Source organism: Oxyura jamaicensis, chromosome 2 (genome assembly GCF_011077185.1).
Source record: "Oxyura jamaicensis isolate SHBP4307 breed ruddy duck chromosome 2, BPBGC_Ojam_1.0, whole genome shotgun sequence".
NCBI lineage: Eukaryota > Metazoa > Chordata > Aves > Anseriformes > Anatidae > Oxyura > Oxyura jamaicensis.
In genome coordinates this window covers 69,268,295-69,293,438 of record NC_048894.1, presented here as the reverse complement: position 1 = coordinate 69,293,438, position 25,144 = coordinate 69,268,295, and the positions used below count along the sequence as shown (strand labels likewise).

The window sequence follows — 25,144 nt, the reverse complement described above, 5'->3', positions numbered from 1 at the left end:
TACCATGTTTTTCCTTTGTCGTCAGCACTGTTGTCTGAAATCAACAATGAATTTCTAATTTCAGAGACTGAAAGAATTGCTTTTTTTTTTTTTCTATGCTGTTTATAAATTTCTGGGTTTGCTTATGATTTGTATTAGCTGATGTTGGATGTGAAGAGGATGAACTATTCTTCTGCTACCGTAACTTTTCCCCTATTTTTTCCCTTGTTTATTAGTATTCTTGCAGGATAGTGATTGGAACTTTAAAAAAGAAACAGTGTTTACTTCAAAAGCAGAAAAAACTTAAGTGCATTTTTGTTTTGGTTTGGAGAAAAAAAATGCATAGCATGTTTCCCTTTTGCAGTAGCATAATCCTGCATTATTTGAGTTGCAAGAGCAACCAGAAAATATTTATTTGAAGGCTAGACATTTCCATTAGGGTTTTGTTTATGAAATATTTTATTGCATTTCAGTCATTTATACAAAATGTATAGTGACTGCCAAACTTAACTCGACCCTTCCCACTTATAATCACTAAATGATAAACTAGTAGCAGCTCCATTTAGCTCAGTATCCCCTTGTTCCTGTGCAAGCTTTCTCCCTGTAATCAGAAGAGGGCTATAGAAAACATGCAGAAGTTCATTGCTTTTCCATGGACCACTTGAGTTAGCAGTTGGCAGTATTTCAGTGGCATAAATAATTTAGTCTGACAGCTCGCCTGGCTTTCTGAAGGGGGAGGAATGCTAGTTCAGTGGTATATAAACATAGGGGTTTATAAGTTGTTCCCATCACCGTTTCTCATTAGAACTGGTATATCCGTGACTTAGCTGCACGCTTCATCTCTTGCTGAGCCTCCGTTTCTGTCATGCATATTCTCACACGTGCTGAGTCTGTGCCTCTCACTGAATTGCTGCTGCCAAAATGAGCCATTTCTGGTCACCTGCAGCAGAGTTGCAGGTGAAGCCCGCTGATTTGTTATGGAGAGGAGGACTTCAAACCGACTGCATATTTGGTTTGTTGCTTAAAATTCAGTCTAGTGAGTTTTTTTTCCTGTCTCTGAAGGTCATCGAGGATGGTCAGTCGGGTGAAGGGGATAAGAAGGAGGATGACGTTTATCACTGTCCAGTGTGTTTCAAAGATTTTTTTTGCAAGTATGCGCTGGAGTCCCACATGGAGACACATCCAGATAACTCGCTGAGGTAAGAAATGGGCCTGAGAGCATTTCTGGTCACCAGATGGTCTGAGAGAGCCTGCTGGGGAGGGGGAGAGACCCAGGCGTCATTCAGACCTCTGCACTGTTAACTGACCCCTGTTGTGATTTTGAACTGTTTTTTAAACCCTTCTGCCTCACCTTGTGTCACAAAGGTGCTGTAAGGCTTAACATTTTGGGGGATTTTTTTTTTCAAATACAGAAAATCTGCCATTTAATAGCTGGGAATGTTTTTAGAGAAAATTAAAGCACCCTTCCTCCCCTCCAAACTCACCACAGTTGTTATGTGAAACTGTGAAATGCCAACATCGCAAAATTTTAACAAGTTAAACTAAAGATGCTTAAAATAAAAGTGTTCAGGTAACAAACCTATGATATTTTTCTTCCTGAGGTAAAGAAGAAGACTGGATATAAAGGTTTTGTTGTTTGTCGTGGGAGTGAGTGAAGATAGATGAGTTTCTGGTTCCAAACTTTTTGTAAAATGTGTTATGCTTTTCTGCCTGTTGAGGTTAGGGAATGTTTTGGATTTTGGCTTAAATCAGCATCTCTTAACAAGGAAAAATTAGTTATTAATAGTTTGGGAAGGTGCTTGGGTTTAGTGTTTTGGTTCAAGAAATTGCTCCTGGGACTTCTGATACTTTTTTGTTTCCTGTTTTTTAACATAGAAAAAAAAAAGTAGAGCCAGATACATGAAGACATAAAACAGAAATTCCAAGTCTAGTTTAAATATGTAGAGAAGCTGCTATTTTATGAAACCATATTATCCATTTGCAGAAGCTTGTCAGTGTTTTAGGTGTATTTTAGGACATTGGACTCTCCAGTGATCTTTTCAGAAGGTTGCAGAATTCAGCATCATGCCTTCCTGAATGCATTGTCTTAGTAGAATGAGATGGAACAGACCTGAGGTTAACTTTTTTTAATTAGAAAATCTTGGTAAATATGTGCAAAACTTCTTTTTTTTTTTAATATAATCAGTCATTGTATGTATTTTAATTAACAGGGAATGGATTTTAAAAGCTATTTCTTAAACTTAGTCCAGCAAATAGTAGATATTTAAATGAAGTGTGCTGTTTCTGAAGTAAATCAAGTAAATTGTCATTGCAGAGCAAAACTAAAACAGTTGTTATTTAACCCCCACCGAAGAGTCAAGCTTATGGCAAAATTATCTCAGAGACATTTTAGAGAAAATGGCTGTATTATTAGGCTTAACCTGATGTTAGTCTCACTTTAAAGTTTCCATGAAGATACAAACTCTTTGCTAGGCCATATGCCATGAAGCTGAGTGGAGAGGTGGGTTCTGGGTTTGGGTGTTGGATAAAAGATAACAGAAGAGATGCCCTTCTAGCCTGGCAGCTTTACAGTCTGCTGCTGCAAGGCAGAAAGACACCGGCTGTGCAAACATGCTGTTCCTCTTCACGCAACTCTTCTCCTGGGACTGGGAGACTTGCTTTTGGGTAACGCTCACCTGACATGGATTTTGTTACCCCTAGCTGTTTTGAGCAACAAAGGCTAGAATGTGTCCCTAAATCAAAGCTACTGTCGATTGACTGTCGATTGTTGGGCTCTGTGGCCACGCGCTAAGGGTGGTGCTGGGATGCTGATCTTTATGGGCTTGTCTAGATGATGATGTGTTTTTTGTTTGTTTGTTTGTTTGTTTTTGTTTTGTTTTGTTTTGTTTTTTGGTCAGATGTTTGCTTTAGCAATTTAAGACATTTCAGTGGAGATAAGACAAGACAAGGAAGCCATGGTTTCCTCTGATCAGCTAACGTATTCAGATGGAGCTTGCCCTGTCTATCTGGCTTAAAACACACCTTTCGTCCTAGTCTAGACAAGTCAAATGGCACTGTCTGCTCGGCCCAACCTAGCAGAAAATCCTCTGGTAAGCAGAGCAGCCAGGGCTGCTGTTAAGGTGACTCTTTCATCCCACAGAAAATGGGTTAAAATCCTAGGCAGGCAGGGGCTGTAATTCCCTGGTTCTCAGGGTTCTGCAAGACCGTAGGATACAACAAAATATGCCAAATGTGGTGTGCCATTCTCAGCCCTGAGTTAAAGTTACTGAAATGATTCCTCTTGTGAGGCTTAGGGGTGGTTTTTTGAGTGAAAGAGATGAAGAAAACAAAAATATTGCTAGAATAACAGAGCAGGAGGCATGTGTGTATGGGCGCGTTTGTGGCAGGGGAGCAAACTGCAAAGTGTTAGACGGCATTCATCAAATCCTGGTGTTTCCTTATTGTAGAAGACAAGGAGGAAGAACTCTGCTTAAACAAAGTTCAAACGAACAAAAAGGCATACCGCCTGTGTTACGAGCAAAGGGCAGGGAGCAGAACATGCCCAGTCTCCTTTTATTGCCAGCATTGTAAAATTAGAGTCACTTGATCAGGACTTCTGCGAGGCAGGTATCAGCTGTGCATCCCAGAGCCAGATGCTCTGGGTCTGGCAGTTGGTTTGCGGCTACGGCTGTAGGTAGCCCAGCACAAACTGTTGTGTCATGGCCAAAAAATAAGCCGTGCTCTGTCAGCCTAGCCGTGCCTTTCCTGCTTGGACCCCAGGGCAAACATCCTCTCTCCGGGAGCGGAGCATCTCTCTGTCCCTGTCGGGAAGCAGGAAAGGTAAGGCTGTCTGGCAGCCCCTGGGTGGGTATGTGAGCAGCTAATTCACGGGGTGGGCCCTTACCCTTCCAGAGACCGTCAAATGAACAACCGGGCATCGCAGGGTTAGCTGTTCAAAGGCCGATGAAAAGACATCCCGCATTATCCTCCCGAGGAGGGCTTTTTCATGTAAAGCCCCGAGCTGGGAGCACCTCATTGTTTACTCGCAGCAGAATAAACAATGCTTAATCCATCGATTGTGTGAGAGAGGCTCCCGCCTGGGAGAGTCTCTCTCGATTATGTAAAATCCCAAATCGGGCATCTTTGTCTCCTAATTACGGTAAGAACTGCCCTGCTCCAGGGAGCGAGAATAGGGCCCTTTGTCCCGCAGAGAGCAGGCTGTGGCACTGCATATCCTGCGTGCGCTACCCCCCGGCCAGCCTCTGTCCCTTTGAAGCCCTGGGACCTGCACCCCAATTAGTGACACCAACTGGTCCCAGCGAGGCTGTCTGCTGCCTGCATCCCTGTTAGCCAGGGGGAGCCGCACAGCGGTGCTTTCTGACCCTCCCTACCTGGATTATTTAAAGCCGACAGCCATTTCCCTGCAGCCGGGGCCTCAGGACACTGTCTATTTTGGTGGGTTTGTATCTGAGCGTCGATATAATTAGAAGAGCGCTGAAACGCTGGGCAGCCAATAGGGAAAATGAGAAACCTCGCGGAGCGGGGTAACTTCTCTGGAAACTTTTGTGGCTGAGGGTTGCTGTCAAACATGGTAATGTGCTTGTAAAGGTCGCCTGACAGGCAGCTCTGAGCAACATCAGCAGCCCGAGCAAAGGAGACGTGAGGGTTTCCTGGGGAGAAGCCTCTCGAGGCGCTATGTGAGGTTTCTCTTCTTTCCCTTGGCAAGTACAATGGAACAGGCTTAAAGTAAAACGTGTGGCTTTTAAAAAAGTACGTACACTGTAAAATTCCTCCATTGGGTTTCTCTGTAACCAGAGCATACCCTTTTCATTTCCTCTCTCTCTCCTCCAGGAGGCTTCTCACAGTACTCTCTGTACCAGCAGCTGAGGTTTTTTTAATTTTCCTTCCTCAGCAGCAAGGAGACATTCACTCTGCTCCTTGTGGCCGTGCATCTTTCCACAGAGAGGAGGAAGGAGGTGGTGATAACATGGCAGTTACCACCTTTCACAGAGACGTGTTTCAACATCAGTTCTCAGCAAGGACAGATTGTACAGTTTGAAATGTGGTAAAAGCCTGTATCTTAATGAGCATTAGGTGGACTTTTTGATCACACTCAGTTAAGTGCGGTGTTGCTTACAATAACAGGATTTGTTTCTGCTAACTTTTATTATAGGAGCCAAGCAGACAGGGGGAAAAAAAAAAAAAAAAAAAAAAAAAAAGACATTGCAGGGTGTGGAAGACACTGCCTGCCTCAGTCACTGAGCTGACCTAGAGACCAGTACCAGTAGATGCCTGTTGCCATGAATGGATTCAGGGTAGATGAAGTTTTCTGACCTTTTACAGAGCATGTCCAAACAGTGATATAATCTATTAAGCTTTGTAATTTGCCAAATCCCAGGCATATTTTCACAAGAACAGCAAAAGCAGTTCTCTTGCTCCAGGGTAATGTACTTCTGTAAAACTTCCAAACAAAGAGAACCAACAGCCATTCACAGTCTACCTTATTCTTCAAACTAGCCTACCCAAGTTTTGCTGAAACTTGTAAAGTCAGATTGGCTAGAGGTGAACACCCCCATAGCAAGCTGTTGTTTTGAACAGTTAGATCAGTAAAAGATACAGCAACAGAGCAGCTCAGGACCTGGAATGAAAAGTGTCAGGACACCCTGACCATTGGAGTATGTTGTCATCTGCCTCCAGTTTTTCCAGGGTGACTGCTGTGAGCTCAAGTTTCTGAAAACACTCCCAGGTAGGAAATGCTTCTGTTGTGGCCTGGCGTAACATGGCTTTGCTCAGAAGGAAAGCGGACAACTTAAGTGCCTGAGAACGGTCTCCTTGACTCTGTGGGTAAATTGTTTCATAAGATGTTGCTTGGAGCTTGTGTTCAGTCAGTCTCGTCACCAGGCTCCCCCCTTTGCCAGGATACTGCTATTCTTCGGTGCGTGCTGTTAGGTGGTGGGATGGTACCGGACCTACATCCCAATATTAGCCATTTTAGCTAACACACGAGCAACCTACTTTAAGTCAAGTCAAAACGAAGTGGATTTTGAGTCAAAATTATTCCGGATACTTAGAATATTACATGCTCATTGCCCAGTTACGGTTCTTTACAGTGGTTCTGTACTTCGGTTTTGGGGAGATAAAATACCTAGGAAAATCAAATACTTATTTTAAAGTGTACTGAGATTATTATTTCAGTCATTGCCAGCAGTAGAAAAGACTAGTACAAGAATGAGTTGTGTACAGAGCAGCAATGTGACTGAGTAAAAGTACATGGTACAGGGTGTAAAAACAAAGAAACAAAAAATCAACCCCCCAAAAAAACACCAGAAAAAGCCCCTTAAGTTTCATTCCTGTTTCATTCCTGTTTTTGCCAATGCCTACTTAAGCAACTTTAGGAATTTACTTTCTCTTCTTATGTAGTACAGAATAATCCTGCTGATTTCAATTTTGTGAAGCACATTGCTTTCTACATACAGTCATCATTTTGTAGGAAGAGGGTGTTAGTGACACTGCAAAATTAAAAGAGTGAATGTGTTTGAAAACCAAATGTTGTATGCAATTTTTATTATTTGTGAGCCAAAACTACAGGTTTGTGGTGAGAAGAGAATTTTCTTCCTAGTAGTTGACATCACTGTTACTGGAAGCAACTTCGAGCATGAATGACAAGTAGTCTTCATGTGGCATTGTGAAATATACTTTTCCATCTTGATCACAAGCATTGGTGTGTGCATAGATAAGCCTCATTTGTTGTTAGCACTTCAAAATGTGTAACTTGAGTTCTTACAGTGCAGCTGGATAATTCTGAGGTTGTTGTAACCTGCGCAGCTGTTGAATACAGAGAGAGAGAGAGAGAGAGAGAGAGAGAGGGGATGCTCCAAGGGGATGCTCCACCATAGACATGTCATGGACTCCTTGACCTTTGGTTTTGGCACACTGTAGCCCTGATGCTTCCCTTCTTAGTCATTGCTTTAGGTTGTACCAGCAAGGATAGTTTATGTAGGAACGTCTGCTAGAGTTACCAAGTGCTAACTGCTACAAGACTTCTTATAACCAAGGACGGAGACACAAGGGTCAGTTGTGTGGCATTGCCAGTTGAAGGCTGCTTCCTTGCTCGGTGCCTGGCTGAGAAAAACTAGGAACTGAATCCTGATCTCTGTTGGAAGCATATTCAGTGCAGGAGCAACTCCGTGAGCCAGCTGTTAGCAATAAAATCCAGCTCTGGTAAATACTGGGATCAAAAATACAGCATGGTACAATGCAACTCTTAATGCCCATAAGGCATAGGAGGGGGTCTGCGGGAAAGCTGGTGGGTGCATCCTTTTACTAAGCAAATAAAATGGGGAAGTAAAATCTGTGGGTTGAGCATCTGTCTGTATGCTGTCTTGCAAAAGCAGACCAGAATTGCCCTTTAAGTACTTTCTGAAGTTTCTGTTCAGAAAAGAGAGATGGGAACCATCTGAAGAGCTGTGCAAGTCCGGCTCCATCCCAGAAGTGGTCAGCTCACACCAGGGAGCTCATTGTGCCACACGACTGGGAGTCCAGAGCAGCTGGGTAAAAATACCAGATAGTGAATGGACACAGGGAGTGACGCTCTCATGTGAAGCTGTGTGGTGTGTCACATGGCGGTGAATATCTTAGCTCCGTTACCAGAATAGAAAGTGGGTAAAATGCAACGCTGACTGCAGAGGAAAGCTTCTCGTAAAAGGGAATACAGCAGGGAAAGAGGGCTGAGCCAAAGTGGGTTATTAGCATGCTTGTCTGGTCCTGATGACCAGGGTTTGTTTATATGCACACTCTCTCAAAGTACTGGCTGCTGCTTATTGTGTTAACAGTCACGTCTGCGTGCTGAGCATAGCTTACCTGTGAATGTAGATAAGGGCAAGTGTGTTCAGTCCAGATTCGGCTGCACCTGTTTGTGAGCCCTGTTGTCACCAGTAGATGGTTGTAGCATAGACAAGTGCCTGTAGATGTGTTTCTTCGTATGTTCTTCTTAGTTTTCTTTTTTAAAAGCGTATTAGACATATGTAGACAATTCATTACAGTGTTAGGGAGAAATGAGATCTTTTTTTCTGATTAGTCTTTGCTCACACACAAGGGAAGTCGAAAGATGTTGCAGATGGATGTTTGTGCCAAGAATGGCTTGTGCCTCCTTATTAAGCCATGTGGTGGTTAACCCCACTTGAGGTGCTCTGGCAGTGGGAGTCACAACACCCCAGGACTGGTGCTGTCTCTGCGGCATGCTGACAAGTCTCTGAAGCACAGCAGCACCCCGGTTCATATCGGACCCGCATCGGCTCCTGCACGATACTTCTTTCGCCTGGACCAAAGTGCGGCTGCAGGAATGCACACAGCGTTGGGCATCCCCCTATTAATAGAAGGTCTGGCAGGGTGGTTTCAGTTTTTGCTACAGCCAGGCATGGCTTCTTTGAGGGAGAGGTTGAAAGGGAGATATGGGTTATGTTGGGAGCAAAGTCACACTCCCAGTGGGGAGGCAGGAGATAGGACAAGTTAAAATAAGTCCCACCTTCACGGGAGGCAGCAAGCCCTGCAGTTGTGGTCCCCTATGCACCTCTCAGGAGCTGGCTCCCTGTGCTATTGTGTGGTCCCGGTGCAAACCCCATAGCACAGACCCACAGCAGGATTCCAGCGGGGTTTGTCCCTGTTCTGTGCTGGCGGGAGGAAGAGTTGTTGGGCAAGGAGGAGGTGGGAGAACGGCAAATCCCTCGGGGCTGGACACGCTGTGATGCGGAGGGGGACCCGCAGGGATCCCTGGGAGGGAGGCAGGAGCAGCACTCACAGCGCTGCTGCTTTTCCATCACTCATCCGCAGCAAGTGGGGGAGATTAGTGCAGCTGCTGGATGTTGTTTCCCAGGGCCCTGGGTGTGGAGGCCAGGAAGGGTTTTTCGTCCAAAAAGAGATGAGTATCTGGACCTGGGTGGGGTTGCACAGGAGCAGAAACCAATTTGCTCTCTCTCATCTCCCTCCCCTTGCTTTGCCCCAAAAGAAGTGAGAGAGAAGTAAAGAAATCTTTCTCCCGAAGGGGAATACATCTGTAACCTGACATTTGAAAGCCCTTATGTTTTTAAAACCATCTCTTCTCCATCTCCCTGCTCCTCATCAGTCTCCTCTGCAGCACTTTGTTGGCGGTGGTGAGGCTGGGAGGCTGCTCCCGTCCGTGGCGCAGACACAAGTCAGCTGGAGGCAGTTGCCCATCCTTCTCTCATGCCTACTTGTAGGCACATCCCTCCACGGATGGGAGCCTAGCTGTGTTAATCCTAGGTTAGGGTAGAGTTTTCTTCGCTCATAAGGAGCTACAGTAATGTGAGGCAGAAAGGAGAATAATAACAGCGAGGGTGGAAATTTATTTAGGGTGCATATTAGAGATTTAAGAGGGAGGAGCTAGATGATTTAATAACATAAATGTGTGTTAATGAGTTCTGTCTCAGGATATGTTTCATCCTTGCTTTGTTTTCCTCACTTCTGTTTGTGGCAGTTGCTAAAGAGCAGAGCCAGGAAAGGAAAAAAGGTACCAAGCTCTTTATTTTAGATAAGGCCTAGAAGTTTATTTGATTTTACTTGTTAATGCCCACAAAGTGTGCAACACAACTTTTGTGATCTATATGGGTGAAGACTACAGGTTTTGGTCTACTCGTGAATGTTTTCAGATGCGTAAGTACAAGAACACTGAATCGCACTTTGCTTTTCCCACAAGTCTCAGGTAAAGCAGAGCGTACTATGTGTTTAATATCTTGGTGAGAATGATGGATATAACTATTTGGCATTTGAATCTTGACTACTGAAATATAAAATCTGTAAGGATCAAATTAAAAGCCTTTGCTATTTGACTGCATCACCCATGATAAAAACCAAGGCTGATTAATTTTGCTTAAAATTTGGCTCTGCATTTCCTTTCTAAAATGTCTTTCCTTTTCCAAAAAAAAAAAAAAAGGTTACTATTTTCATTGCTGGCAAATTGGAATTGGCTGAGAAGGGGAGTGTAATGCAAGGCAACAGGCATTACTTATGTAAACTTTGCTTGCATAGGTGCTGCTTGTCCTAAGTGTAGCAAATCCTGGCTTGCCTCTTGAACAAGCTGCACAAAGGATTGACTATTTCTTAATGCACGTTAAAATGCTTTTATATCCTTATTAGCATTACAGATTTCAAGAATATTAATTTATTTTAATAGAAAGCTTTTTAATGGTGTGTTTTTACATAGAAGCCTTATCTGCATTTTCAAAAAAAAAAAAGGTGCAACAGTGTAGTAATAATTAAACAGACTCTCCTGGTGTGATACGTGGACTGAGCACCAAGGTCAGTCTGGTCATTGCACTGTCATTGCAGTTGCCTTAGGGTTCTGCTTTTGTGTTTTAGCAGTTCTCTTTTCTCAGCCACTTGTTTTATGCACCTCTGTCAGCGAGCCAGAGTACTGGTGTTGCACTCGCTTTGTACAGGTACGAATGACTGTAACGTAAAGGCTACTGGGAGTGAAGCTCACTGTGAAGCAGTCTTAGCTGCTAACAGCAGGTTTTGCTTATAATTGAATCTCTGTTTGGAACCAAACGGCTTTCCTCTCTGTTCTGTAATCATATTTATAGAAGAATGGAAAATGGTGGCCAATGCCAGCAATCACATGATAACACGACAGCTCTTATTTGGTACATCTGGAAACTTACCTTGCAAGTACGGTGCTTTTATCTCCACTCAGGTGTTGAGCCATTGCTCTGCCTGTTCTGCTAACACCCTCAGAACCTGTTCCCATCTCTGTTCTCTGCAGTCATACCATCCCTGTTTGACTTGGCACTACACATGGGCAGACTTGTGAAACTGTAAGGAGAGGGGTTTTGTTTTGTTTAAGTTCATCATGAGCAAAGTATTACCATATGTTTCAGATGCTTTATTTGATATGCTGGACTTTTCAGACTTTCCACATTAATTCTACATTTTTTTAAAAGCAGTTTAAGCAAGATGAAGAAAAATGTCCGTATCACCTAGGATTTCTTTCTCTTTTGTTTCTTAAAGTGTGCTTCTGGATTTAAAAATATTGTAGGTATTGATATTACTTAAAGATGGAAAATAGTACTGATGACAAAACAGGCAAATTAATGCCTAGGCTTCCTTAAAAAAACTAAAGCTGCCAGTCAATGCATTGTTAGGCATGGCAGCCTTCTCCATTTTAAATTAACACATGCGTTAGTCAATACAGCACAATGCTTGCCTTAACTAGTTCAGTTTTGAAGCTCCATACCTGTAAGTTTTCCTTGGAGATGGTATACATCCTTATCTACATCTGCAGTGCTAATTGTATTCAAGGCTTATTTAATGTCACTGGGGAGAAACTCAGATTCCTGTAGCAACTGAGGTGCAGTGGGGGGAACTCAATATAAAGGTACGAGAAAAAAAAGTTAGTGCATGCAGCTGGGTGACTGGGCTCCGTGTCTGAAGTAGCTGGCACCCATACAGGAATGACAAGCCCAAGTGAGGTCTGCAGGGCTTGAGGGACCTCCTGGGGCTAACAGGCTGGTGGCACTCCATAGCATCAGGGACAACTTCATGGTGATGTCCGTTGTCCTCGGTGGGTGGCTGGGGCACAAGGTGCCAGCCAGGGCGCTGGAGCTCACCTGCAGTGCCTGTCCCAGAGGGGCTGCCCCAAATGTTCCCCCTGAGGGCTTTCTCAGGCAGATTTTACTCCAGCTCTCTGAACACCGACAGGTGTTGATGGGATTGGTGCTGCCATTTGGGAGGTGTTAGGGCCAGGACAGGACCATGGAGGAAGAGGCACGCTTTCCCCCTGGGGTATGAGGATAGCAAGGGGTGTCCATGGCTCCAGTGTGGTTCCCTAAGCTGCAACACCAGCAGAGCTGAGATGGGCAGCATTGATGTTCCCTGCAGTGCCTGCATCTTGAGATGACAGGCATGATTTATCTGCTTGTTTCTTTATTTTTTAGACAGGAGCTTGGTTTTGGCCAAATGGAAAAAAAAAAAAAAAGAGTTCAATCCTTTTTCCTGACTTTTTGCTTGATCCCAACAAGAAATAAAAAGAGAAGACTAAGGAGGAAAGAGAAAAACACATTGGGGTACTTAATTCTATGTCTTATAAAAGACAGAAAGCACATATGCCTTTTTCAGAAATAAGAAATTTGTTTTGGGGGAGGGAGGGAGGTTCTTTTTGCATGAAAACACCATTTTTAAATTGCAGATTTTTACTCCTGAAGCATAATAGTTGATACAGGTGTACGGCGAAGGACTTTCACACGGTCTGAAAGATCTGGTCTTCAGTGCAGCTTTTGACGGGAGCCCTAGGTAAAGCAGTGCTTAAAATCAGTATGCTGCCGGCCCGTGCAGGGAGCGTGAGATGGACGAGGTGCGCCTCCCGGCTGCCTGGGGGCTGGCAGCTTGCCCAGGAGCACTGGCTTCTGCTCAGCCCAAACCTTGGGGGCACTGTGGTGGGTGCTGGCTCTCCCGGAAGGTAACTCTGCAGTCCCATCCACTGTAGCTGTGCCTGTCCCGTCACACGCAAGCACATCGGGTCGCTGGTCCAGGGGAAGCCAGGCAAGTCAGGGACCCCTGGAACTGCCTCGAGGCTCCCAAGGAGAGGGCGGGGGTCTGTGTCCCTTTGTGGAGCAGCTGGGCTTGCTCATGATCCATGTGCTGAGGTACCAGGAGGAGCGTGCTAGAAGCACTGCTTGCTTTCACACTGGGTTTTTTCGCCACCTCTAAAACAGAATTTGTTCTAGCAGCATGCGAGTTCTTGAGGTGGCTGCCCTAACCCTGTGGTGCTTTCCTTCCCCCAGTGGTTTTGGTGGTTGAGTGTTTTTGTTTTCGCTGAAGATGAAAGCTTTGCATCACAGAATAGGTACTGCCTGTTCGTGGTACTGCCAAGCGAGCTGGAAGAGTGCCGCAAATCCCGATGCTGGAGCAGTGCTGCATATCAGCATTGCCCCCACACCACCAGAGACAGTTGTCACATTTAGCAGGTCTCTTGAAGCAAACGCTTTGTAAACGGCTATGGCTCTGTATTTAAAGGAATGCTAGCGCTATGCTGGCAATGATTATAAAAAGGTAGGATGCAAGTGAATTGACAGGGGAGATAAAACAGATTAAACCTCCAGTGCATAATATTTATGTCCCAGCCTTCTGGGTACCATGATAACAAAGGCAGTGGTACATATACTTCACACTTGCCTCTTTCACCACTCAGAGTCCAATTGCTTTGTGAGTGACTCAGTTATCTCTTCATTTTCAGGGAATAAAAAAGGTCTGTGGAAGTTTATGTAGTGATAAAAAGAATAACAATGGGAGTTTGTTAGGGACAGGACAGGGAGGGGGTTGTTTCAGGATTTTGTCAGAACTCATTTCTAATTGCAGGATGTTTTTTTAATGAGTAGGCACATGTCCTTTTCCTTGATGTGGAAGGCAAAGACAGTATGGGGAGAACTAAAGAGGGAAGAGACGTGAAAGATTCCTACTGCAAATAATATTCTCAGCGACAAAATCTGTCTGCTTCGCATTCATTGGTACTCTCTTCTGTGAAACTCATGCTTTGGTTGCAAGCTGGAGGTGTAACCACAATGGGCCATGTTGAGTGAAACTGTGTGTCACTTGTGTGTCACTTGTTGGAGTGGATGTGATCTGTCATGCTGCAGAGCTCAAACACCCGATGTTTAAAAGCCTTTCCTTGTCACTAATGTTCTTTGTTGTTGCTGGTGGTTTTTATCTTAGCAGTACTTATAAGTAAAAACTTAGGGAAATGAAATGTATGAAGGCATTGAAATATTTTATGTTGGATAATGAGGAAAGTTGTCAGAACGTTGTGATCTTAGCTGCCACTTCGCTGTCTGCTCACGTGTGATGTTCAGTTCTCATTTGCTCTATTCTTTGAACTTCTAGTGAACTTAATAGCCAGAAACTGGTAGAAAGTCACTGTGATTGAAATGGTCTTTCTGTTGCAATAGGTTTCTGATGTGCTGTGGCCTTGTTCTCCATTTAGCAGGTTCTTAATATCATGGGGAAAGAGGAAGGAGGCTGGCCTAATGTGAGAAGAATGCTAGTCCTTATGCTTGCAGTAGTCAATAAGTCATTTTATTTTATTCCTTTCCTTTCTAGGTGTGACATTTGTTGCATTACCTTTCGTACTCATCGGGGCTTACTGCGCCATAATGCAGTTATCCACAAGCAGCTTCCCAGAGATCCCACCGGAAAGCCTTTCATTCAGAACAACCCTTCAATTCCAGCAGGCTTCCATGACTTGGGATTCACAGACTTCTCCTGTAGAAAGTTCCCCCGCATTTCTCAGGTACACTCTGTTCTTAGTAGCTTAAGGTACTAGCTGATACTGTGCCTATTTTCTGAATTAATTAAAAGACTTGCCCTTGATGAACCAGAGGCTGGATATACCATACTCTGTGGAACCCACATTACTGCTGTCTATGTAGGCTTCAGACACTTCCTTTCATTTTTCTTTTTAATCTAAGGAATATATGCCTTGTTTCTTCTTTCAGTATTCCAGTGGGTAACTATTGGTATGAAGATCTATACATATATTTTAAAGGAAAACGGTGGTGGTGGTAGATCCTTACCATTCCCAGCCTGCCCGTTAGTTCTCTCCTTCCCCAAACAATTCCACATCTAAAATCAATAGGGAGGAGACATGGAAGGGAAAGCATTATTTATTTTAATTTACAGTAGCAAGGATGTAGTTGTGGTGTGAAAGATTTTTATCATGAAAAACTTTGGGAAGTCATCTTACTTACTAAAAGGTGACCTCTTCAGTGACTTCTTCATGAAACATCCCCAAACACCTTTCTGCTACATTCCTTATAAGAGGTTTGAACATTTTGCACCTTTGAGGGGAAGAGACTAGGGAAAGGCATGGGGTAGTCTGTAAACATTTTTCTAAGAGCTTTAAAGCTTTCTATTAGATTATATTATTCCTCCCTCTTTCAAACCTTGCCTGTCTTAGTTATTGTGGGCCTAGATGAAGTTGCTTAACTACTTAAAAAATAAAAACAAAAATCAACAGCACAATGCAGCAGGATCATGCTTATTCACAATCTGTACTTTTCTTACCCTCCTTGGCTTAAAATGTTGATTTCCAGCTCTCCTGGCTGCAAGGTGCTAGACCTGAAATCTGTCACCACTCCAGGAGAACATATAGGTCACTCTGTAACTCTAGTAGAATTTTGATGTAAAAGTTACATATTGAGGAGTGAGGACTTTGTAAGCAAATTGGTTTTATTTTATTTGTAACTAATGACAGCCATTTGAAGTTACTAATGGATTTGAATGTATGGACTGGCTTTTTGTAGTAATCCTGCTTGCATTGTGAGGCAAGACCTACAAGTTACCAGAACAAAGCATGTATAGTGTATATAAAGATCCTACCAGCCCTATACTTAAATTATCACTTGTGCTCTCCTTTGGTGTGGAACATTTGCCACATATGAGCTAATCTATCTGGGTAGCATTCAAATACAACATTTAGATTCGTGATCATTTTCAAGGACAGGCATAAAATCTATTTGTGAGTTTAGTGTTTTTCTTGGGAGGATGAATGTAATCAGACTTGACTAACCAAAAGCCTGTCTGTTTTGGTTTGGTGTTTCATTGATGGGCTTTGAGGGATTTTTTTTTTTTTTTCTGGTTTCCCTTCTTGGATGCTTTTTTTTTTCCCCTCCCAGTGTCTTTGTAGTAACAAAGCTAATGGAGGTGATTTTACTTCCCAACTTAGTGAAGTTAGCTGGATAGTCCTCTGAAGCTACTGTCCTGTCAGTGAAGAGAGGGGATTTCTAGAAGGGCAGCTCAGGGTAGAAATGTATTTGAGAGCCTCAGTAGTTATCTGAAGGAGTTTGCCTCTATAGAAAGGAAATCTTGGAGAATCAGCCCCTAATCTAGACACACCACTTAGGTGTCTGAAGGCTGTGGAGTAGTAATGTTTCCATGCTAGCTGGGTGGTGGCTGCTCTAAACTCCTTAACTTGGACAGCAGAAGAGAGTGTGAACTGGTGTAGTTTTACAGTAGCATGTGGTGCCTTTGCCAGATGGAGATGTCTACTCTAAATAGTTCTGCATGTCTTGCAGGTGTGGTGCGAAACGAATTTGCGAAGGTGCATCAGCGAATTCCATCGGTTTATTTGCGAGACGTGTAACAAGGCATTCCCCATGCTTTCGGCACTCAAACTGCACACAGAAACTCACGTGATGGATCAGGGAAGAGACAAGCACAAGCCACAGTCCACGACCCCACCCGGCGAGAACCCAGACCAGAAAGCCTTCATGGCATCCTTGGGCCTACAGTACACCAAAGACATCAAGCCTGTCAAGCAGGAGGATGATACACAAGACGAGGTCCAAGAAATGCGGCTCAGAGCACTGAAGAGTAACCTACCTCAGGAACCCGGCAGCACCGGCCTGCTCAGCCTCTCTCCCCTGGAAGCTGCTTCTATGGGAGGGTCATTTTCAGTTCTCCCCCCTACAAAAGAGAACATAAAGCTTCTCTCACTGCAGCCTTTCCAGAAGGGTTTTATCATCCAGCCTGACAGCAGTATTGTGGTAAAACCCATCTCCAACGAGTCTGCCATTGAGCTGGCAGACATTCAGCAGATCTTGAAGATGGCTTCTTCTGCTCCTCCTCAGATCAGTCTTCCTCCACTTTCTAAGGCACCTTCTGTTCCCGTGCAGTCCATTTTCAAGCATATGCCGCCACTGAAGCCAAAGCCTTTGGTAACACCCCGAACAGTTGTCGCAACTTCTACACCTCCTCCTCTCATCAGTGCCCAGCAAGCCTCCCCTGGCTGCATTAGCCCAAGCCTCCCACCGCCTCCTCTGAGGCTGATCAAGAACTCGGTGGAGTCCTCCTCCAACTCTCACCTCCCCCAGCCAGGAGCCAGATCAAGTCCTTCCTCGCAGTTGCTCCTCCAACCCAAAGTAGAGCCTTTAACTCAGCACGAGATGAAGACACAGCTGGAGCAGGACAGCATCATTGAAGCTCTCCTGCCTCTGAGCATGGAAGCCAAGATCAAGCAAGAGGTGACAGAAGGGGACCTCAAAGCCATCATTGCAGGGGCAGCAAACAAGAAAGCCCCAACGATGAGGAAAGTCTTGTACCCGTGCCGTTTCTGTGACCAGGTGTTTGCCTTCTCTGGTGTCCTGAGAGCTCATATCCGTTCTCACTTGGGTATTTCCCCATACCAGTGCAACATCTGTGACTACATTGCGGCTGACAAGGCAGCGCTGATCCGGCACCTGCGGACACACAGCGGGGAGAGGCCTTACATTTGCAAAATCTGCCACTACCCATTCACAGTTAAAGCCAATTGTGAGAGACACCTGCGAAAGAAGCACCTCAAAGTTACCAGGAAGGATATAGAGAAGAACATTGAGTATGTCACCAGCAACGCCGCAGAGATGGTGGATGCCTTCTGCTCCCCGGACACTGTGTGCAAGCTGTGCGGTGAGGACCTGAAGCATTACCGGGCCCTCCGCATCCACATGAGGACACACAGTGGCTGCCAGAAAAAGAAGCCATTTGAGTGCAAGGAGTGTGGCACAGCCTTTTCAGCCAAGAGGAACTGCATTCACCATATCCTCAAGCAGCACTTGCACGTGCAGGAAAGGGAGATTGAAAATTACATCCTGGCGGTGGACTCCAGCGCCCAGGAGAGCCACACAGATGCTCCTTTATTGGAGGACAGCACTTACATGGACCGCAAGCCCATCACGCCTTTCCTGGAGCCACAGAATGGCTTCTTGCTTGGGACATCATCTCACGTTCCCATCAAACTTGAACCTGCAGGCAACTTCCCGATGGATTTTGATGAGCCGCTGGATTTCTCTCAGAAGAACAAAAACCTGAGTGCTGTGCAAGTGAAACAGGAGAACCTTTTTGGCTCTTCTCCCCTGTCCCTCTACGATTGTTCCATGGAGCCCATTGACCTGTCCATCCCCAAAGCCCTGAAGAAGGACAGCGATGTCCCAGGTGAAGCCAGGAATCAAGAGCTGGCTTCTTCTGGGAACAGTGATAAAGCCTATAACTGTCAGCAGTGTCCTCTGGCCTTCGGCACCAATGGGAACTCAGAGAAAAACAGGGCTGTCAGACATCCCCAGCCACTGAAAGGTTCATTGCATTTGACTGTCCCGATCATTTCCCCAGCTCTCCTTGGCAGTTCTGCCTTGCTGAGACCCTTGAGGCCTAAACCACCACCACAACCTCTCTTGCCAAAGCCTCCAGTAACTAAAGAGCTGCCACCGTTGGCTTCCATCGCACAGATCATTTCATCTGTGTCTTCTGCTCCTGCTTTGCTGAAAACTGAGGCTGCAGATGCCAGTCCCAAGGCAGTGAGCAGCTCCACTGGGTGTGACAAATCAGGGAACGCCAAAGCAAAAGTGACAATCGTGACCGCCATTCAGAGAGACTCCAGCCTTCCCAGTGACCTGACTCAGGTGTGTGACCCGGAGCAGTCTCCCATCGCCGACACTGGGTTGGCTAAGAAAAGAGGTAGAAAGAAAGGAACGAAAAATAAGCCTAAATTGGGCAGTGGTGTGGATCTGGAGTCAAGTGGGGAGTTCGCCAGCATAGAGAAGATGCTGGCTACCACAGACACTAATAAATTTAGCCCGTTTCTGCAGTCCACTGACAATTTCAAGGAAGAAAGCGGCAGAAATGGAACAAGTGACGATGAAAAGGAAACTGCTGAAGATAAGCTGCTGAGAGGGAAGAGGAACGCTTACTCAGACTGCCTGCAAAAAATCCCCTGTCCTTCCTGTCCTCGAGTCTTTTCATGGCCAAGTTCCCTGCAGCGGCACATGCTCACTCACACAGGTAAGAGTGCCTTAACCTGGAGGGGGCGTGTAGCCTGAGAATTTTCCTCATTAAAGGGTCTCCCCGTGGAGGACTCCTCCTTTCTTGTCCTCTCTCTGATGTCTGAGTCATGTTCTTCATTACTTTGCAAAGCCTCAGCTCTAGCAGTTGCATTGTGGTAGTGTTAAATTTTTTAGTAATGGAATAATCTCTGTGGCTTTGAGTATCAAGGGGGCAAATTAAACTGCTAAAACCCAGTTGACTTCAGCGGCGTAACTTAGAGTACATGGAAGAAGAATTTGGTTTCAGGTTTTCTATTATTACTGTCTCATCTTGACCGTGAACGTGTGTGTTGAATATTTCATTGTGCCTTACGTGGTTTGTTTGGCTGCATCCAGTGGCTGTCTACTTCAGTAACGATAAAAACATCCCATCAAAACGAGAGCAAATAAACGCAGAATTGTGGCAGGAAAAGAAAATAATTTAGCGTTTAGCATTTTTTTTTCTTGCGGTGGCTTTTATTTGACAGATCAAAGGAGGAGAATGCAAGAAATATCATCCCAAACATTATGCAGCAGCTTGCCTCTAGGACATGTTTCTTCTTAGTGTTAATACAAGTAAAGGTGGGCTTACGCCCTGAGAGATGGAGGTGCGTATGGAATCTTTAGTATTGTGCTGGTGAGTAAGTAACCTCAAACCGTGGGGTAAACAACAAGAGGACCTGGGGAGGAAGATTTGCTCTAGGTTTGGGGTTCTTCTTCGTTCTTCATTGTAATGGAAGTAGTGTGTTCAATGCTGTGTCGGTTTGAAGTCCACTCCTTTTTCCACTCACATGGTAATGATTAGATAACCTAGCAGTGGATTGTCATGCTCCTTGGAGAGGAAAAGGACGAACCTCTGCTTGCTATTGCTCCCTTTTAAGTCAGTCACAGTTGTTGATATTATTCTCTTCATTATGCAATCTCAACTCATGTTGTAAAGAATAAAAGTTAGGAATATTTGTAAGAAGCTTCTGGGAATTGAGTAGAGCCTCATAAGTGATAAGATTACTTTTTTTTTTTTCCCTGAAGGGGTTGAGTTTTCATGAAGCAACAGATTCATGTTGGTCCTAAATGGGAACCCTGGAGAGGTAAAGAGGTTAGCTAAGAGGTTTAAAAGGAATCTGAGCTGTGGAGCAGCCCCTATTACAGTTTGCTTTGAATGACGCAAGGACGTAACTTGCAAGGTATCTGTGCAACAGTGAGGCTATTGTTTTCTGGCCTGCGTAGACCAAATTCTGTCATCTTACTAAGCATACAGTTTGCTGTTAGTGGTGAAGGAGAGCTCTTTACTCATAGCAATTGTTTGCTAACACCCTGCCCTCCAAAAATAATATATCTTTACTGAAGAACTGTTCATGAGACAGAAAACAATAAAGGGAGGCTTTGCCCAGACTAAGGGGGTTGACCTGCTTATTGATGGCAGACTTCCAAGGTAGCAGCACTGCAGTAAACCTTTAATGAAGACAGGAAAAATGCACTTGGCCATAAGCTATACTGGTAAAACCTGCCTCTTCTACCATAACCGGGCTTGGAAGGAGACACCATCCTTTCAGAAAGCCTATGCTGCAATCCCCACAGGGAGGACACACAACTGCAGCAGTAGCAGGGTTGGATCCTAGGTTTGGGTACAAGATTTTGGTGATGGCACAATAGTGGCACTAATCAGATTCTAGCTGATGTGTGCTGGCACTGCTAATACCGAGCACTTTCTAATCATCGTCAGAGCAGTGCTGAGGGAGATTTGGTGCTGGAGAACCATGCTGCAGCTAGCTTTGGTCCTGGGGCATCTCCCTTCAGGTGACTCTAGCACTTCGTCTCTGAACTGGGAGTCCACAGCAGGTCCCCTGTGACAGCAACATAGATGAGACTGACGGGGGGGAAGGGGAAAGGTAAGATAGGAAGGCAGAGGAGGTTTAGGCCTGGAAGGATGCACTTCTTCTGTCCCCACCTGTTGCACAAGCAGTGACTTGTTAGATAGCTCTGTTACTTAAAAGGAGTTGAGGAAAGATTTTGATCACTGATCTAACTGCAAAGAGAAAAAGCGAACTTTGTAGTCTGAACTGCTGCTCCCTAACCTGTGGAGGGAAGAGACCAAGATAAGCTGAGTGGGGTAAGTGGGAGTCCTGGTGAACTGCTCCCAAAGCGCATGTGCTGGGTATCTTTTCTGTAGCGAAGCACTGCCATCAGGCTGGTCCATGCCCCAAGATTTCTGTGGTACGCTGCTGTAAGAAGGACAGTACAGTCATGTGAGCTCAGAAGTGGCAACCAGCTCCATCCATTTGTAGGGAAGGTGCTCTCAGGTGTTAGTGGCCTGAGCTAATGAGTGAGTGTGGTTGAGGAAGAGGTACATCATTTTGAGCATTTAAACAGTATAGGTATTACCAGTTTTAAAATACTGTCTTTATAGTAAGACATGAAAAGATTTTTGCAAGCATGACTTTCATGTGCAATAAAATTTCAGCATGGAGGACTCCTTCCATGTGGTGTCAAGGTTACATTTACCTTTTGTGAAAGGACATCAATGCACATTGCTACCAGTAACCCGTATCCTCCGCGCAGCCAAAAGTCTCTGATAAAAGCCTTCACACTGCTCAGTCTTGCCTCAACACCGCTATGTGTTTTTTACTTCAAAAGCATTTCCCTGGGAAGCACACACCTTCTTTGTTGTTTTTTATTTTAATGCAAAGCTCACCAAGTGGGGCACTGGGAATTTGGCACAGCTTGTTTTTATACAGTGTTTAACATGGTACCTGTGTTTTGTTTGAACATGCTTGAACGCTTGCTTTTAATGCTTTCTTTCTCTTGATGTCGCCTTATTTAATTTTCTCTTCTGTGTTCAACTCAGTTTGCCTTTCTGTCTTGCTTTTCTCTCCTGCTCTTGACTTTTTTTCATTCTCAGAGCGGCAAATAGGATGTGCCCTGCAGATGATGCAGTTAATTTTGCTCCCGTAATGGTATGTGAGTCAGACTGTGTTCGATACAAAAATGAAAGTAATGGTGTTTTTTGGCCATTAATTACTTACAGATAACTTAGATCTATATGCAGAGAATCACTTGAAGGTGTATTCAGAGCAATTCTGCCAGGCCATATTTGGCCCAGCATTATTGTTAGTAGTAGGTAAGATTTAATGGCAGAGGTGGTTCTTTTTTTAAAAAAAAAAAAACAACAAAAAAAAAACAGCTATTGGCTTGCCAAGCATGCAAAATACTTAGCATAGAAATTAAACAGACAGAAAAATATCTATAAACAAAATAATTGAATAAATAAATAGAATACAGATATGCCTAACCTGTGAGCCTGAATGTTTCCTGTTGATGGGAAGATGCAAATTGTAAAAAAGGATTGGAGGGTTTTTTATTCCTTGCGTTTATGACTTAAGTCAAAATAGAATTGTAGACATCTTTTCTTTGCAACATTGCAATGGCAATAATGCATTTCCACTAGTACAGCAGTGGGAGGAGATATTTTAATTAAGAAATGATCTTCTTACATTCTGTGATTGTTTAGATGACCTATTATTTTGAAAAAGACTATCTTCAAATGAATGACTTCATGAAGTGTCCAGCCTAGAATAGTCTTGTTGTGCTGCTAAACAAGTTCTACAATCAGTTCTGCATCAATACACAGATGCAGATGTATTTTAATCCAACTCATGACCATTCTTATGTAAAAATATAATAATAAAAAAGCAAATCACATTACATTTTAACTGTAATGCTTAAATTACCCTCCAGTAAGTTTATATATTTTATCAGAAGAGCAGGTGCCGTTAAGGGACAACATGGGAAGCAAGGCATACTGCTTTTTGAATTGTTTTTTTGTTCTTTTAAAGGTGACATTTTTGTAAAGCAGTTTAGTTTCCGTTTGGGAACAGAAATGTAACTTGGGGGGGGGGGGGGGGCTATTGAGTTTGCACAGTAAGCAGGATTTTTGTTTGGGTTTTGAGACCTCCAATTGGGATGATTGTGTGGAAAGAATACTACCTTATCTGTTGTAGATACTGGTCCATATGACAAATACTTGATAGATAAAAAAGTTTTAAAGTCTGAAAATATGAGAAAATTGTGACCTGAGATGCAGGTTGAGTTTCAAGCAATTAATCCCCAGCTAATCCTGTCATTGCATGCTTGAAAAAATATGTGGAAAGGAATTGGGCTATCATGAAGCAAAAGGGTTTCTGCTGAACTTTGAAGTTCTGTTCTGTATTTGCATTGTGAGTAAAGCCAAATAAAAGTGCAGAAAGTGGTGGTATTCGTAGCCATAAATTTATGGTTGATTTAGCATGCATATAAAAAGAAAGAGTGAGTGACTTGAAAGCCTACAAAAAGCAGTGCCTTGACACTTTTAAAAAGTTGTGTTAACACTGGAAGAAAATGAAGAGAAGGAACTGATTCATGTGATACGTGAGTTGTCCGCAAGATACAGGGAATCCCTCGTTCGGGTTGAGATGTTAATTAGGACATATCCAACTTGTGGAAGATTAAAGTGAGAAAAGTACCCCCAATGAGTACCCAAGTACCCCAAAGAGGCTGCTGGTTGGTGTGGGGGGTTTGTGTGTGCATGTGTGAGAGGGGGAAGGTTTGACAAGAGCAGATGTTTTACTTTTACCCATCCTCACAACCTCTTTCTTCATCACAGAGAAGTCTTGAAGGGCAACTTCCCTCATTCCACTGTGTGATCCTGGCTTTTCTTCCAGCTGGTCCTGTACTCAGTCCCTTCTCTTGTTCTAGTAATTTAAATGAATTGCAGACATGAAAAACTTTCTCTTGTAGGGAAGTAATTGATAGTTTATTCAATATATGGGGCTTGATTCCACTGAAGTCTAGGGGAAGATGCCCAGTGGCTTTGATGGAAATTGTGTAAAATTCAAACATGTGATAAACATCTCGGGAGATGACCTGTTACTGAAAAGCTTGCAATGAGCTTGTTGTAGCAGGTCCCCTTTGACTAGGGATTTCCCTCCCCTCCCCCCACAGGAGCAGAAGAGGATAAAATTTGGTTGTAAAAGGCTGGTCTCAGAGATTACTGACCGGGTGACTCAAAAAGGAAAGGAAGGGAGAAAGCTGTAAAAAAAAATAGAAGAAAAAAAAAAAAAAAAAAAAAAACACACAAGGAGGTTTCTTACTACACATTACAAGCATAGATAAGCACACTGTTTTCTTGTGTCAGGTCATGAGCCCCCATCCCATGTCAAAAATACATTGTCTTTTCTACCAAATCTAAAAGAAGTTGCACAAACCCGGAGTTGCCATCTGCTCCCTGGGGAGAAATGGGCTTATTCCCCAGTATAAATAAAGGAATGCTGGATCTCTCCCTAGAACAGGCAGCTCACCCAGGTTGTTCAGAGTGGCAAGGCCGAGTTGTATTAGTTGTACTGAGTGTTGTAGAAAAGCAAAGCGTAAAGATGGAAGAAATGTCCTGCTGCATTAGAGCAGTGGTCCAAGTACTCTGTCTCCGATGGTATCAGTAGGATGTGCTATTTAGGGTGAGCTTGTGGGCCTGGCCACTTCCTGCAGTCTGTTCCTCTTGTGCTCTGCCAGCATCCGCAACCACTGCATTAGGGTTGTGTCTGGAAGGGCACATCCCTGCCTGCTCCCTTTAGTACCTGTTTATGGTCCGGCTTTCTGTCAGTGTCTCTGATTGCTTTGTGAACCTGCTGATGCTGTCTGCCTCTGGCCTCACATACATGGTGTCAAGCTCCAGAAGTTCACTACCTGCTGTGTAAAGAAATATTTTTTAAGCTGATCCCCTGCAAGCTTCAGAGCGCCTCCCTTTGTTCTAGCACTGCAGGATTCGAAGGTCTGTTGGTTGCTTTCTTTGCTGCCTTTGTGATTTGCAGACCTCAATTGTATCACCTCCTTCTCTCCTCCAAAATTAGGATCTTGAGCCTTTCTGATGTCTCCTCACAGGGCAGCTGTCCCATTGCTTGGATCAGGTTTGCTCTGCGCCTTCTGCATCCCAGCTATGTCCTTCTTGTGGCGCTGAGACCAGAACTGCATGCACAGCCTGAAATGAGGGCACACCAGGCCTTTACACCTCAGCAAAGGGACACCCTTTGACTTGCTTTCAGTACCCTTGCTTGTGATACCCAGTGTTTTTTGGCTTTATTTTGGCTGCTGATGCAGGCCAAGGCACTGATCCTGGGGAACTCTGAGAGATGGCTCTGAGACGTCCTGCCTAAACATACTGCCTGTCCCACCTTCACATAGGCGTGGTGTAGATTACTTTTTCTAGATATTTTTTTACTTTAAATTTGTCTGCACCAAAACTCACCTTTCATCTTTTGAGAGTTTTGCAATAAAAGTGACCAGCTGTCAGATCACACAAGGCTTTTTATTGTAGGCAG

General features: G+C 44.1%; 1 protein-coding gene across 3 annotated transcripts in view; it reads left to right on the top strand.

Moving 5' to 3' along the window:
- The window catches only part of RREB1 (ras responsive element binding protein 1), an 81,738-nt gene that overhangs the window by 41,034 nt on the left and 15,560 nt on the right, over positions 1 to 25,144 (top strand). For all 3 annotated transcript variants that reach the window (XM_035319416.1, XM_035319417.1, XM_035319418.1), the window contains exons 7-9: positions 1,042 to 1,178; positions 14,065 to 14,254; positions 16,038 to 18,777. In XM_035319416.1, coding sequence (XP_035175307.1) covers positions 1,042 to 1,178; positions 14,065 to 14,254; positions 16,038 to 18,777 — 3,067 coding nt within the window. The remainder of the gene's footprint in view (positions 1 to 1,041; positions 1,179 to 14,064; positions 14,255 to 16,037; positions 18,778 to 25,144) is intronic.